Raw genomic sequence first — 15202 nt, 5'->3', positions numbered from 1 at the left:
TCTTTTTTTTTTTTTTTGGTTCTTTTTTTCGGAGCTGGGGACCGAACCCAGGGCCTTGCGCTTCCTAGGCAAGCGCTCTACCACTGAGCTAAATCCCCAGCCCCTCTTTGCTTCTTTTCTTACACCCAAGCTTGCTGAGCCTTCGCCCCATTCTCTTCCTGGCTTTCAGGCTTCTGCCCCTAGGAGAGCCTGTGTCCTGGTGTTCTCTCGGCCTCTGGGCCTCTACCTCTAGTGAGGCCTGTGTTCTGGTGTTCTCCTTACCTGCCTCAACCCCTAGGTTCCCAGGAGGGAGTGGCTAAGCCTAAAGTCTGGTTACAGCTTCTGAGCCCAGTTCTCAAGGCCTCTTCTGAGCTCTCCGGTTTCTACTCTGATGCTTCCCCATTCCCCTCTCCACTCTAGCCCCTGAGAATTTCCTCCCTGGGTCATAGGATCACACTGCATCAGCATTCCTTGACTTCAATCCCGAGGCTCCTTTTTTAAAAAAAGAGAAGTCCTGAACTGGAGCCTCAGGAACAACAGGGTCTAAGTGTGTGCTGTATTCCTCATTCCCTCCTTCCCCGTTGCTCCATCCTGTTCCGTCTTCTTGTTCTCCAAGCTTTGTGTCAGAGAATCTATCTACAATAGTTTTCTCATAAGTCTCGGGGCTCAGCATGGATCCCATGTCCATTGCTAAGCCAACCATGGGGTGGCTCACTAGCCAGGCCTAGTTGGAGGGCCTCTCCTAGAGCAGGGGAAGGGAGCCAACAGGTGGTCACTGCATACATATCTGACTGCAGGGGTGGGGTGGGGTGGGGTGGGGTGGGGTGGGACTGAGGCCTGTGGAGCAGGCAGCCTGGCTCTCTCTGGCCTGAATGAACTCTACCCGGGTGATTCTTTCCTCAGATCCCTTCCTGGGACTGTCCAGGCTCTCTCCTGGGAGCCTCTAGGGTGTGTGGGATAGAAGATAACATACACAGTAGGCCTGACCCAGAGTAAAGTGGCTGAGCATGGTCCCCACTCCTGCATACACACACGACCCTCAAACCTCTGCCTGAAGGATGGGTGTGTCCTCTGACTCCTGACCATAAAGATGTCTTTGTCACCATGAGCTACCAGGATTTGGTGAACACTGGCTCAAGACAACTGAGGCAGAGCGTATGCATGACGAGGGGATCCCTGTTGACACCCTCCTCCCCAGGGACTTTATCGGAGCCATTTCTAGAGGTCACCCACTTGGAGATCAGCCAGTATTCTGGAACCAGGGAGGGGTGGGCTCCACCCAGGCTCAACCCCTTCCTGTTCCTGGCCTCTGGCCACTCATTATGCTTCTTTGATGTCCATTCTCCTTTTCTACAGCTGGGGATGGAGTTCCAAAGCGAGGGGCTGACAGAGTGCTACAAAGCCCTGTCCCTTCCACTCCTAAGTGCAGTGAAGTCTTTTCGATAATGTTGAGTGCTGAGGAGCAAATGGGAAAAGTGTGGTAGGGAGTTCCGGAGGTGTTGGGGTGGCCTCCCTGACCGGGGGACATTTCATCAGGTTACTGCAGGAGATGAGAGAAGGTTTGTGAGTGTCTGGGAAATCTTCCAGATAGAGGGAGGAGTGATGCTAGTCAGGGCTCCAAGGAGTCTTTCCCTACCTAGGCCATTGTTCCTTCATCCTCGCTTGGGCTCTCTTGTGCTCTTGGTAGGTGGAGGGACCAGAGCTAGGCATGAAGGATGTGTCCCTCTAGGGTCAGGGACACCTGGTTCCAGGTCGATCTGCAGTGCAGCAGCTATGTCCCCACCACAGAGACCCCTATGAGACTGACTGCTCCCTTCCTTCTCAGTGAACAGCCACTTGCTTTTGTGGATGCTTGTGGCAGACTGGCCAAGGACAAGCACAGTAGGGTTGCCCATTCTCAGTCTCTCTATTCACCTTGGCATTGCAATGGTGAGGCTTCCTGTTTGCTCAGCTCAAGCCATTGAAAATATGCTGTGGCTGTCTTAGCTACCATCCCGTGCCTCTGCCCGTGGGAAGCTGGTTTCCTGGAGGCCTTTTGACCATGGAGACCAAAGCCCACATCCATAGCTCAGCCCTGTGCTGATCCAGCCCTGCAGGGACAGGGCTGTCACTGTGTCCGTCTTTGAATGGAGAGGTCCAGGGATTAAGTGTTATGTCCAGAGGGAGGGGTTATAGAGGGCTGGACCAGATGCCCTGGGAAGCCAGATGACTTGAACTTGAATGAATCCAGGGCTGAATGTCCTTATTATGGTTCCCTTCACTTCCGTGTACCTCGGTTACTCCATCTATCCCATGATGGTGACAGTGGCACTTCTGACTCAGGCTTATTGTGAAGGCAAGAGTGGTAATGACGTTGAAGTTCTTAGAACTAGTCCAGGTGCAAAGCCCATCCCATTTTTTTGCCATGAGGCAATACTTACCCTCTCTGTGTCTCAGTTTCTCCACCCATGTATCAGCATGTCAAGCTGGCCTTACTCCAAAGTTCATTCTTTCCTCTGCCTACCAACAGTGTGTTCCATAGCCTGTTGGGTCAAATCAAGGTTGGACAGAGGTCTGATGCTAAGATGCTACTCTCCAGGAATTATCACTGAGTCTTCACAGAGCATTTGGAAAGTGAGATCCAGAGGGGTGAGAGTGGAGACCTTAATTCAGCTGTCATGGGAACACAGGGGTCCCACTAAGGGGCCTTCCTCTCTGGCTTGCTCAAGTGCCTCCAATGCAGATGACAGGCCTGGGCTGAGTTTACAGCACCCCTCAGCCCCCACCCCCTGTGTCCTTTTCCTGGCACTCTATTTAGGCGGCACCCTGGCAAAGCAGATTGGCAAGGAACAAACTTCCTTTTCCCTTTGTCAGCTCAGTAGCTCCCTGGGGCTGCAGAGGAAGAGAGATGTAGGGCGGATCAGCAAGCTTTGCCTAAGAAAAAAGAAAAAGGACCCCCTCACACCTCCACCGCCTAGTTGCAACAGCCAGAACCAGGTGTCCAGTCCTGTGCCCTGGCTCCCCATGGGCCCCGGAAGTGACTTTCCCTCTGAAGCAATTTCTACAGCACCGACTGACTGAAGTAGTGCTCATAATTGGCCATTGCTGGAAGGAGACTAGAAAAATGCAGATAAAAATATCCCTGTTTTTTTATGCACGTTTCCAGCTGAAATTGGTGGGAAAGATGTTTTTTGAAAAGCCTTCATCTCTAAGCATGTAATTACCGGGTCTGAGAACATCCCCCACCTCTCAAAAAAAAAAAAAAAAGAAAAGAAAAAAATAGAAGAGGACAGGAGAGAGTGAGCCTGCTCCCTACTGGGGGGATTCTGGGGGGCAAACCACATGGAGGCATCTATAAATAAAGTGGTCCCTTAACTTCTTACTGTTCTCTCAGTGAGGGAGACACCCCCACTTTACAGTAGAGAGTAGAGGCTCAGGGCATGCAGCCAGTTGGAGGGTCCAATCATGGTTTGATTCTGGGTTTGAATGTGCCTCAGTCTCTTCCATCACAAGGTTGTCCTTGAAGGGGTGCACTGATGTCCCCCTTGAAAAGGCAGTGTCCTAGTTAGGGTTTTACTGCTGTGAACCATGACCAAGGCAACTCTTATAAAGACAGCATTTAATTGGGACTGGCTTACAGGTTCAGAGGTTCAGTCCATTATCATCAAGGTGGGACCATGGCAGCATCCAGGCAGGTATGATACAGGAGGAGCTGAGAGTTCTATCTAACCATATTCATCAGAAGGCTGCTATCAGAATACTGGCTTCCAGTCAGCTAGGATGTGGTTCTTAAAGCCTACACACACAGTGACACAACTACTCCAACAGGGCCACACCTACCCAAACAGGGCCACATCCTCTAATAGTGCCACTCTCTGGGCTGAGCATATACAAACCATCACAGTCGTATCACCATGAGTAACTCTTGAATATGACTAAATATGGGTAAAGGGGTATTGCATAGAAAAGCCTCTTATCCAGGAGCTCTCCCAGCCAGTATGGCCTCCTGACTTCCAATGGAGGCCTCTGGGCTCCACTTGAAATGCCTTGCCTTGTTCAGGTCTCTGTGTATGTATGCATGTACACACGCCTGGCTTTTTATGTGGATTCTGGGGATCTGAACTCAGGTCCTCAGGATTGTGTGGTAAGCACTTTATCCACTGAGCCATTTCCCCAGTCACTGACTGCTGACACCATTCACAGTGCCATTACCTTAGTTTGCAACCTCACCTCATCAAAACCTAGAACTACACAGCTGGCAGCCAGAGCCCAAGGGTGGCAGGATTTGTATGAAGGAGAAAGTTGGGGCCCCTCCATGTTAAGACTAGAAGATTCACATGACTTAGCTGCCTCATAGAAGTTATCATGGCCAAATTCATCAGTGGACAAGATCTGAATGTTGGAATGAAGAAAGGGGGGACAGTCACCTTTAAAGACAGGTTGGAATGGGATTCCCTTCTTCAGCAGCTAGCTTGCCCAAGTCTGGCTACTGAAAGCACCATTTGGGGATGCCCAGTCTGCAGATCACTGTTTCTTCTATTTTATCTTCAAGGTTCAAATACCCACCTTAAACCCATTAGGTATTCAGAGCTGCGTTCAAGAGAGACCCTGCTCTGGTTTGCACAAACTTGGTCTTCAGCTTCCTTCAAACACAGGCCCCCACACTCTTCTCCACAGACACATAAACCTTGAAGCTTACCTCCAGTCTCCCCAGGAGAGCCAAGAGGGAGGGAACCTAGGTGACAGGATCTGATTTGCAGAATCAGAATCGTCATTTCAATTTCAGAATCGTCCTAGAGACATCTGCCCACATCGCTGATGGAACTGAGCCTCTCTAATTTTATTAGCTCAAAGTGTCTTGTTGGAGATAATGAAGGATGTACGAGGGAGCAGTAACGGGAGGCATTATACTAAATGGTGTGTTGCCGGTGTTGGCGACAGCGGCTGTGAGCATGGGTCTGGGAAGGAGAGTGAACACAGAGCTGCTGGGGACCCCACTCCAGGAACCCTGAAATGCTGCTCACTAGCAGCCATTTAGCAATTCACCAGCTTGTTGCTGTTGTTGTTGTTGTTGCTGTTGTTGTTGTTGTTGCTGTTGTTGTTGTTGTTGCTGTTGTTGTTGTTGTTGTTGCTGTTGTTGTTGTTGTTGTTGCTGTTGTTGTTGTTGTTGCTGTTGTTGTTGTTGCTGTTGCTGTTGTTGTTGTTGCTGTTGTTGTTGTTGTTGCTGTTGTTGTTGTTGTTGCTGTTGTTGTTGTTGCTGTTGTTGTTGTTGTTGCTGTTGTTGTTGTTGTTGTTGCTGTTGTTGTTGTTGCTGTTGTTGTTGTTGTTGCTGTTGTTGTCGTTGGCAAGCAGAGGGGGCCTGACCACTTAGCAGAGTTAATGGAGAACCCAGACATGGGTTAGACTAAAGATAATGAAGGTTCCATGGGTCTCGGTTGAACTGTGGCCCTGACCCTAGCCAGGCCTATCTAGGCTCACCCCTGCTCACAGAAGAGTGGTCCTTGGTGGAGGCTGACATGGCACCCCCATGGAACACTTCACAATTCCTGGAATAATTTCTGGCCATCCCAGGATCTATTAATGCCTGGAAATGGAGACCAGGGGTACTGTGAACCTTCATGCAATACAGAGACCCCTTCCCCCTTCCCAAATAAATCATTAGAGATGGGGTTGATACGCTCACTGAGCCCTAACAGCAGTTCAAGCTGTCATGACCCAGGCTGATTTGCCCAGGCTGATCCCTAGGATAGAAAAACCTAGCTGGGATGAGGCATGTGGCCTTTGCCATCTGCAGAGGGACCAGGGCTTCTGTCTGACCCTAGCCCCAAGGCCTGAGGGGGAAGAAGATACCACACAGCTGTAGAATGACAGGCACAATCCACTTAGAAGGGTGGATCTTTCTGCTCTGAATTGGTCTTCCTTAAGAGGCTGATGAAGGCCTGTGTGGTATCGACCAGAGGATGAGGGAGGGGTAGGAGGCTGCAAGTGCACCTGGCACCTGGGGAGGATGCCCCCTCCTTAGACAGCACAGGAAGCCTGTCAGCTTAATGACTCATCTAGGGGCTGAGAACAATGAGGCTTGGAGGAGCCTGGTACAGAGCCTGCCTGGTCAGGAGGTACTTGGGATGGGAGCACAGAGTCTACCTTGAAACTGCCAGTCTGAGTCTCAGTCTCCTTATCTGTCAAGTGTTTCTGAATGGAGTTAAAGCAAGAGACCCGCAGGAAGGGAGGGGCAGTAGCTTCTCCACAGATTGGGTGACCTGGACATCCTTGCAACTTCAGAAGGGGCCATCAGTCAGCAGACAGGGAAAGGCACAGCTCTCCTGGGCCAGTGCAGACCACTGAGCCATTCAACCTTCTGGGCTAAGCAGGTTCTGCTGGACCAGGTGTTGAAAGAGAAATGCTTCCAGGGCCTGCAAATAGCAAAAGCCACAGAGTTTAGATCAGGGTCCTAAACCAGTGTCAGTTTTGTTTGTGTGTGTGTTCCAGGGACTGTTGTTTTTCTGTACTGCTTGTCTTGCTGCTGTGGGTCAACCAACCACACAGCAAAAATATCAGGAAAAAAGTCTGCCTGTATAAATATACAAGAGTCTTCTCTTGCTTTTTGTGCTACTCAGTCTTCTGGGTTGGAAGGTTCTAGCTGTGTAAATGATACACGGTTTTATGAATGTGACTGGAGAATCTGCAGACCCAGGGTCCTTCAGGAATCCTGATGTATACCGAGGGACAACTACCTCATCTCACCCAGCACACAGCATCTGTGTTTGTCAGAGCTGCTGTCCTGTGTTGCTTAGGGAAGGGGAGTGGGGTTGGGGGGAGCCTGGGCTTGTTCAATATAGGAGCATTTGTTTTCCAAACATTTTTTTAAATGGTTAAATCTGCAGGTGTGGAAGCAGAGGGCCGACTGTATTCTCTTTGTATTTAAAATCTCAGGGGTGGGGTTTGTCTCTTGGTTTTGTTTTGATGGTTGTCTCACCAGATAGGCTGGCCTTGAAGTCACTATGGGTTGAGGATGACCTTAGGCACCTAACCTCTTTCTGCTCCTGGAGTGCTGGAGTTACGACCTGTGCCACCACACTGTGCTCCAGTGACTCTTTAAAAAATCCCTCAAAGACAAATGTCTGTGTCAATGAGACACATCCCAGGAAGACAACAAGACAGGAAATGAGAGAGGGGTGGTGAGGATCTGGGAAGAGAGCAGCAGGCCCTAGTCCATCTGCTAAGATTCCTGAGAGAGGAAACACTACTTTACGATGCAATGGAAGAGATTTTCCACCCAGTAAAGCGAAGGTTCACCAGTTTACACATAAGTGGGGTTTATAATATGTAAAGCATTCACACACACACACATACACACACACACACACACACACACACACACACACATGCACGCACGCACGTACGGATGCACTGGTCAGGTCTGTCACAAAGCCATGGTAAGGGCCTGCCTTACCAGGTATGCATCTAGATTCTGGGACAGGGCCAACAGGCCTGGGTTTCTGATCTAGATCACAACCCCCAACTCCAGCTGTGTGACCCTGTCTCCCTCTCTGACCCTCAGCTTCCTTTCTGGATAGTTTGGGTAATGTCTTAGTATGGTTTTACTGCTGTGAACAGACACCATGACCAAGGCAAGTCTTATAAAGGACAACATTTAATTCTGCATCTTCATCTGAAGGCTGCTAGTGGAAGACTGACTTCCAGGCAGCTAGGGTGAGGGTCTTATAGCCCACACCCACAGTGCCACACCTACTCCGACAGGACCACATCTTCTATTAGTGTGACTCCCTGGGTCAAGCATCTACAAACCATCACATTCCATTCCCGGGCCCCCATGAGTCTATGGGGGATATACCTAAACATAGCATAATGCAAAATTACATTTAGTACAACATCAAAAGCCCCCATAGTCTACAGCAGTCTCAACAATGTTAAAAGTCTAAAGTTCAAAGTCTCTTCTGAGATTCATCCAATCACTTAATTGTAATCCCCAAGGCAAGACAGGAAGCCAGCTGGGCAAACTCACAAATCTGCATCTCCATGTCTGATGGCAAAGCAGTCTTCAGGTCTCCAAATCCTTTTTTATCTTTGTTGACTGCCACGAACTTTTTTCTCCTGGGCTCCACTCCCTGTTAGCAACTTTCCTCAGAAGATAGCCCATGGCTCTGGCATCTTGAACATCTTAGAGTCTCTAAGGTAACTTCAATGTTACAGTTTCTTGTTCAAACGTCTGGGATCCATACATGATCTTTTGGGATCTTCCAAAGGGGCTGGTGTCACCTCTTCAGCTCTGCCCTCTGTAGCACTCTAAGCTCAGGTTGATCCACTCCACTGCTGCAGCTGTTCTTGGTGATCATCCCTGGTACTGGCATAGCCAATGCAATGGGATCTTCTGTTACAACTGGGCTTCACCAATAACCTCTCATAGGCTCTCTTCATGGTGCTAAGCCTCAAATCCTTTGCATGACTCCTTCAGTCCTGGGACATCCGCTACAATTGAGGTTGTACCCTCACCAATGGCCTTCCATGGCCTCTCACAGTGCCAAGCTTTCATGACTGCCTTCATGCCTTCAAAACCAGTACCACTTGGGTGATTCTTACCCATTACCAAGTACAGCTGCTTGATACAAACTTTGCTATCTCTGGAACACAGCTTCTTTGTGTTCTCAGAAAATACTTCCCAGGGTTGGAGAGATGGCTCAGCAGTTAAGAGCATTGACTGTTTTTCCAGAGGTCCTGAGTTTAATTCCCAGCAACCACATGGTGTCTCACAACCATCTGTAATGAGATCCAATGCCCTCTTCTGGTGTGTCTGAAGACAGTGACAGTGTACTTATATACATGAAATAACTAAATCTTTAAAAAAGAAAAAGAAAACACTTACAGAAGATTTCGCCTCAGTGATGCTGGTCTCTTAATCACCACTAATTTCTTAGCTCCAGCTAGCCAGCATCAATTGTCCCCGTAGTCTCCTTCTCCTCTTGACTCTCAAGCCACATGGCAAAATCTGCCAAGTTCTGCTGCTTGTAGGAGTTGGAACATGGCCCCCTTGTCCTATTACATTATCACTACCTTTCTGTTTCCCAACTCCTTCACTGCCTAAGCTTGACTGTCCTGGAACTTGCTCCGTAGACTGACTTTGAATTCAGACATCTGCATGCCTTTCTTCTAAGAACTGAGATTAAAGATGTGGTCCACCAAGCCTAGATTTAAGTTTTTCTTCACCTAGAATTTGCTCTGTTCTAGGCTGGCCTTGAACTCAGAGATCTGCTTGTCTTTGCCTCCTGGGATTAAAGGTACTACTATGCCTGGACCTGAACTTAGCTGGGTGGGTCACCACTTCCTTAATTCAATTTAATATCCTTGAACACAGGATTCGGCTCCATTTCACTTCCTGGTGTCCCTTTAATACTCGAACTTTATACTTTGTATTTTTTCTTTCTCAGCTTGCTACATTTGTTTCAAATGCTCTTCATCAGACTTAAACCAGAGGACAAAGTCTCTGCTGGGCTTTATTTGAGACTTCCTTCATCCATGCAATTAATATAAATCTCTTTACCTTAGCTCTAGGCAGTTTCTTCAGACAGTGGCAAACAGCAGCCACGTTCTTTACCAAAACATCACAAGAACAGTCTCTCGGCCACATATTAAAGTTCTTCTCTACTGAAACCTCTCAGGCCAGCAGGTCTACACAGTTCAAATAACCCTCAGCAACACTGCCTTCCATATGCCTACTAGATTGGCCCGCTCAGGCCCATCTCAACAATACCCCAGTCCCTGGTACCAACTTCTGTCTTAGTTAGGGTTTTACTGTTGCGAACAGACACCATAACCAAGGCAAGTCTTAAAAAGAACTGCATTTAATTGGGGCTGGCTTACAGGTTCAGAGGTTCAGTCCAGTGTCACCAAGGCAGAAATGTGGCAGCATCCAGGCAGGCATGGTACGGACAGAGCTGAGAGTTCTGCATCTTCATCTGAAGGCTGCTAGTGGAAGACTGACTTCCAGGCAGCTACGATGAGGGTCTTAAGCCCACGCCCACAGTAACACACCTACTCCAACAAGGCCACACCTCCACATAATGCCACTCTCTGGGCCAAGCATATAAAAGCCAACGCAGGTAATAACACACGTGATAACAATATGGACCGTGACATAGGCATGTCAGATGCTCGACCTTAGATCGGCTGAGGAGCTCCCTTACATGGGATAACCTTATCCAAGCTTTCTTCAGCCTGAAGAGAGCCCTGGGACACCGTTGCAGGATACCAAATATAACTGTTGCACAGTATGAGGTAGAAGAGCTCCCCCAGTGGAACGAAGATGAAAGTGGGACCTGGGCCAGTTTCTGATTCCAATTTCTACCTTTCTCCCACAGACGATGGGCCTTACTCAAAGGGGGGAAAGGACACAGCGGGGACTGATGGGGCCCTGGTGTGCCGCCGCCAGAGCATTCCAGGTATGGTGGATCGTACCTTGCCTTCAGCTCTGCCCTGAGGGTTCCAGTGACTCATGAAGTATAGGCACTGCCATTGACTGGCCCTGTGCCCTCTGTACGGTCACTGTTGGTGGAGGGACCGACCTCCCTGCCCTAACCTCCCTGGTCTTGGCCCCAGAGTGGACACTTACTTATCTGCTCATCCTCCTGTCTACCCACAGAGGAGTTCCGGGGCATCACCATGGTGGAGCTGATCAAGCGTGAGGGCAGCACTCTGGGCCTGACTATCTCAGGAGGGACTGACAAGGACGGGAAGCCCAGAGTCTCCAACCTGAGACCCGGGGGCCTTGCAGCCAGGTAAAAGGTGTGGGTAGTAGATGGGCATTGGAAGGGGACAGATGAGTGAGGGAGCTTGATGTCTCCTACAGGGAGGCCTCTAACAACTGCTGATTCAAGGCCCATACCCTTTCCTTTTCTTGCCCTGTGGCCATAGCACCCTACCCAGGCAAGGCCATGTACCCTTCCAGGTCATTCCCTCTGCCCCCAGGGCACCTTCCTGGCAGACTCCTATTCAGCCCTCCACATGCAACACAGAAGCCACTGCTTCCAGGGAGCCCTCCAGGGCTTCCAACTAAGGTAGTACTCTGTACATGCTGACCTAGATGGTCCCCCTAGACGACAAGGGCTGGAAGTTAGCCTAAATGCCCAGATGAACTGATCAGAAGAGTTTCAGAGGACTATGGGAAGAAAACAAGAGCAGAGCAATGGGCGGGCCACCATTGGGCTTGTGCAGGATGGTCACCATGATGCTGTCACCAGGCCAGCATAGTGGGACAGGCTGAGGACTTCTGGATGTCATATTCAGCCTTGGTTAGACAGGTGCTATCTCACCCCTTGCTGTGTGGCCTTGGACAAGGGAAGGACCGCTCTGAGTCTCTGAGGATCCTGGGGGAGGGTGGTGCTACCCAGAGGCTAGCATTGACCCAACTTGGGCTCTGGCTCTCTTGCTGTAGGAGCGATCTACTGAATGTGGGCGACTATATCCGCTCAGTGAATGGGATCCGTCTGACCCGGCTCCGACATGACGAGATCATCACATTGCTGAAGAATGTGGGCGAGCGCGTGGTGCTGGAGGTGGAGTATGAGCTGCCCCCGCCCGGTGGGTGCCCTTGGACGGGGAACTCTGTCCACTGCCTCAGGCATTGGGGGACACAGATGCCTCCCTGCCTGGGCCTGGGGTGGGGTTGGGGATCACCTAGACAGGGTGGGTGATGTCTAGAGGCTGGCCACACATGGTAGAGCATGCTAGACACAGTATGCTGTCAACAGGTGGTGGTGGGACCCTGTTAGTAACCTGTCATCTTGCATAGCCAGATGGAAAGGAGTCTGGGAACACAGACTGAATAATTTGTGTCCTGATCCATTGCTCCTGACCCCACTGCCCTGCACTGAACACAGCGGCCTAGGATTTCTCTCAGCTCTGAATTTTCAAAGTTGGTCTAAAGACTTAATTGGAGTGACTGGAAGCAAGTCTGGTCTAGCCTTGAGTCTCTCCATATCCCCTGCTCCGCTGTGGCCCTCAGGAGCTTATCAGGCCCTCTCCCCGGTCTGTGGTGGCCTAGGTTGGGTAGAGATGAGGACCTTCCAGTGCCCTGCCTCCTCTGCCTATATATAAAGTAGAGAGAGGTCAGCCAGTCGCTGTGACTGTGGCTGGTCACTTGGTTCTCCTGGAGTGAGCCTTGGGCATGGCTACCAGCAGCACAGAGATGTGGCAGAGAGACTCAAGGGAGGCCTCGGTTTCTCTGCAGCTCCCGAAAACAACCCGAGGATCATTTCCAAGACGGTGGACGTCTCCCTCTACAAGGAAGGCAACAGTTTTGGCTTTGTCCTCAGAGGTCAGTGTGCCAGTGTGACAACCCTCCTTGGAGTTGAGGTCACCGAGGATCCGTGCATGTCCTGCGTCTCATGGGTGAATGTGGCCTACATTTTGATTAGGGCTTTCTCGGTTTATTTATTTAACTTCGTTCTCTCCATGTGCTCATGCGACGTGGTGTGTGTGTGTGTGTGTGTGTGTGTGTGTGTGTGTGTGTGTGTGTGTGAGTGTGTGTAGGGGTCAGAGGACAATGTGTAGCTCTTTCCTTTCACTATGTGGGTTCTGTGTAACAAACTCAGGCCATGAGCATGGCTGGGCAGCAAGGATCTTTGCCTGCTGAACCATATCGCACCAGCCCTTTAAAGAACACAGGACCATGTAGTCGGATAGCAAATGGACAGTTGTGAGATGCCACGAGGCAGGCATGGCTGACGAGAGAACACAGCAGAGAGGATGGAAAGCTGTGGCAGAGGCATGACCTAGTAACTTGGGGCAAAAAGAAAGAGAAGATGAGATCTCAGGAGGAGAGGCACACTATGTGACCAAGAGGGGATTTGCATTGTGTTTCCTGTCCCTCATCACACCTGTGGGGAGGGAGGCTGACTGGGCTGGTATCAAGGCCCTTGCTTGCCAGGAGAACTGTGGGTAAGTGACTCCTGCTTCCTGTTGACTTCTGTCCAGGAGGTGCCCATGAGGACCTGCACAAATCCCGCCCATTGGTCCTGACTTACGTGCGGCCTGGTGGCCCAGCAGACAGGTGAGTCTGCCTGAGACAGAAGCATTTACATCCCTTGGTCCCTTGACATGTGGAAGCCGTGTAGACGCTGCATGGTTATCTGAGGCCCTGGATCTTCACATCACTTCCCAGATGGGAGATGGAGGCCAGGAGGGGACAACATGCCCAGAGTCACTCAGAATTGATGGGAGTGGCTAGGACAGACCCCAGTGTGACTCTTCCTAGCATCTTCTTGGCTCATCCTAGGGTGAAGCGCTCTGGGCTCTGTGACTGGCCATCTCTGGCTGGGACCGTCTGTGGAAACCTCTCATGTCCCAACACTGCCTGATTCAGCCCAGCTGGGATGGGAGGACAGGGTGTGGGAAAGAAATATGTCCAGGCCCTGCTGTTGTCTCCTGACCCCTCACCCATGTTCTCTGATCAGGAGACTCCTGACCATTTTAAGAGAAGCCTGGATCAGGCTTGTTGTAGATCTAAATTTGGTCTTGATCTGGGGCCCGGCATGAGTCACTATTCATAGAACCTCCTGGAATAGCTTTGGCACCTGTCAGGGTCGAAATTCCAGGGCAGGGGTTGACCCCAAACTGGAGCACTGCTGAGTTCTTTCCCAAGCTCATCTGTCACTAGGCCAGCGTCACTATTGGAAAATTGGGGTGGGGACAATGGGAAAAGATTCTACAATGAGCAGACCACCCCTTCTCTCATGCCGTGTGTCCCCAGTCAGGCAGACATCCTATCTGGGCTGTGGTTTGAGCGGCCTTGAAGAACACACCCAGCTCTGATGTGCTGTGTGTAGAGGTGGCCTGATACATTTTACTTATACTCTATCTGTTCACCCCTGATTCATTTTGTGTGTCCCATTCCCGATTGGGCTTTCATCTCCCCTACAGGGAGGGTTCCTTAAAGGTGGGCGACAGGCTGCTCAGCATAGATGGGATCCCACTGCACGGGGCCAGCCATGCTACCGCAATAGCCACCCTGCAGCAGTGCAGCCATGAGGCCCTCTTCCAGGTGGAGTACGATGTGGCCACCCCAGGTATGTCCAGGTCTGAGGGTAAGGGCTGGGACGAGGTCCCAGATCCTCAGTACTATAAAGTCTGTGTGAGCTTAGACCAGTACTTTAGCCTCTCTGGGCCTCTTGACAGTATCAGACATCTCCAGATTTCACTGGGGATCTGGCAGGGACAATACAGGTGAAGTGTCTGCTCGTGGAGGGGGAATGTCAATTAGCATACTCCTGTGTATGTGTACACACACACACACACACACACACACACACACACACACACACACACACACACTCGAGCAGCCAGGGGCATAAGCTCTAAATAGATCATGAAGTGAAGGAGGGAGCGCCTTTGGGGAAGCTCTAGGCAGGATGAACTGTGAGTGCAAAGGCCCTGGGGCAGGAGATTTGGGCCGAGAGTGAGGGGGCCAGCCTGGCTGCAGCAGATGACTGAATGGGATGGAGCCAGGACCAAAGGGTGAAGGTAGAAGCCAGGGGCTAAGGAAGTGACTCACTGCCTCAGGGAGAGCTGATGTGAGACCAGGATGCTTGGGAGTAGGGGGTGTTTCTGAAGTAGCATGGAGGCCTGGCCTGATTTGCTGGTGGCTGCATGTACCTCTTCCCCTCCGTGCCATAGCAGTAAGGGATAAAGGACAGCAGAGTTAGGCCAGGCAGGACAGCAAGCACCTTTATTTTCCACAAATCTTTATATTTTCCCTCCCCATCATTCCAGACACGGTGGCCAATGCTTCAGGCCCTTTGGTGGTAGAAATAGCCAAGACCCCAGGATCTGCCCTGGGGATCTCTCTCACCACTGGCTCCCACCGGAACAAACCAGCTATCACTATCGACCGCATCAAGCCGGCTAGCGTGGTGGACAGGTGAGGCGAAGCAGGGCTATGCAGGGCAGAGGCGACCTGGAGCCCTGTCCTCTGGACCAGCCTCTCTGTGCCCCTGTCCCACAGGAGTGGTGCCCTGCATGCTGGAGACCACATCCTGGCCATCGATGGCACCAGCACAGAACACTGCTCTCTGGTCGAGGCCACGAAGCTCTTGGCCAGTGTGACCGAGAAAGTTCGACTGGAGATCTTGCCTGCACCCCAGAGTCGGCGGCCCCTGAAGCCCCCAGAGGCAGGTAGGCACCTCGGCAGTGCTGAAGACCCAGACTTGGGATGGAATGGGGAGGTATTCTG

General features: G+C 50.9%; 1 protein-coding gene across 6 annotated transcripts in view; it reads left to right on the top strand.

The window, feature by feature from the left end:
- Grip2 (glutamate receptor interacting protein 2) overlaps nucleotides 1–15202 on the top strand; it is an 85085-nt gene that overhangs the window by 48466 nt on the left and 21417 nt on the right. For all 6 annotated transcript variants that reach the window (XR_005503145.2, XM_039106989.2, XM_006236895.5 and 3 more), the window contains exons 2-9: nucleotides 10335–10415; nucleotides 10616–10751; nucleotides 11408–11553; nucleotides 12203–12289; nucleotides 12949–13024; nucleotides 13894–14039; nucleotides 14743–14890; nucleotides 14975–15144. Coding sequence is in view for 5 of the 6 variants with exons in the window: in XM_039106989.2 (XP_038962917.1) it covers nucleotides 10335–10415; nucleotides 10616–10751; nucleotides 11408–11553; nucleotides 12203–12289; nucleotides 12949–13024; nucleotides 13894–14039; nucleotides 14743–14890; nucleotides 14975–15144 (990 nt within the window). In the remaining variant the exon portion in view is untranslated. The remainder of the gene's footprint in view (nucleotides 1–10334; nucleotides 10416–10615; nucleotides 10752–11407; nucleotides 11554–12202; nucleotides 12290–12948; nucleotides 13025–13893; nucleotides 14040–14742; nucleotides 14891–14974; nucleotides 15145–15202) is intronic.

This window comes from Rattus norvegicus, chromosome 4, assembly GCF_036323735.1.
Source record: "Rattus norvegicus strain BN/NHsdMcwi chromosome 4, GRCr8, whole genome shotgun sequence".
In the NCBI taxonomy this organism is placed as follows: domain Eukaryota; kingdom Metazoa; phylum Chordata; class Mammalia; order Rodentia; family Muridae; genus Rattus; species Rattus norvegicus.
The sequence above is the reverse complement of the archived record's forward strand: the minus strand, read 5'-3'. Positions and strand labels throughout refer to the sequence as shown.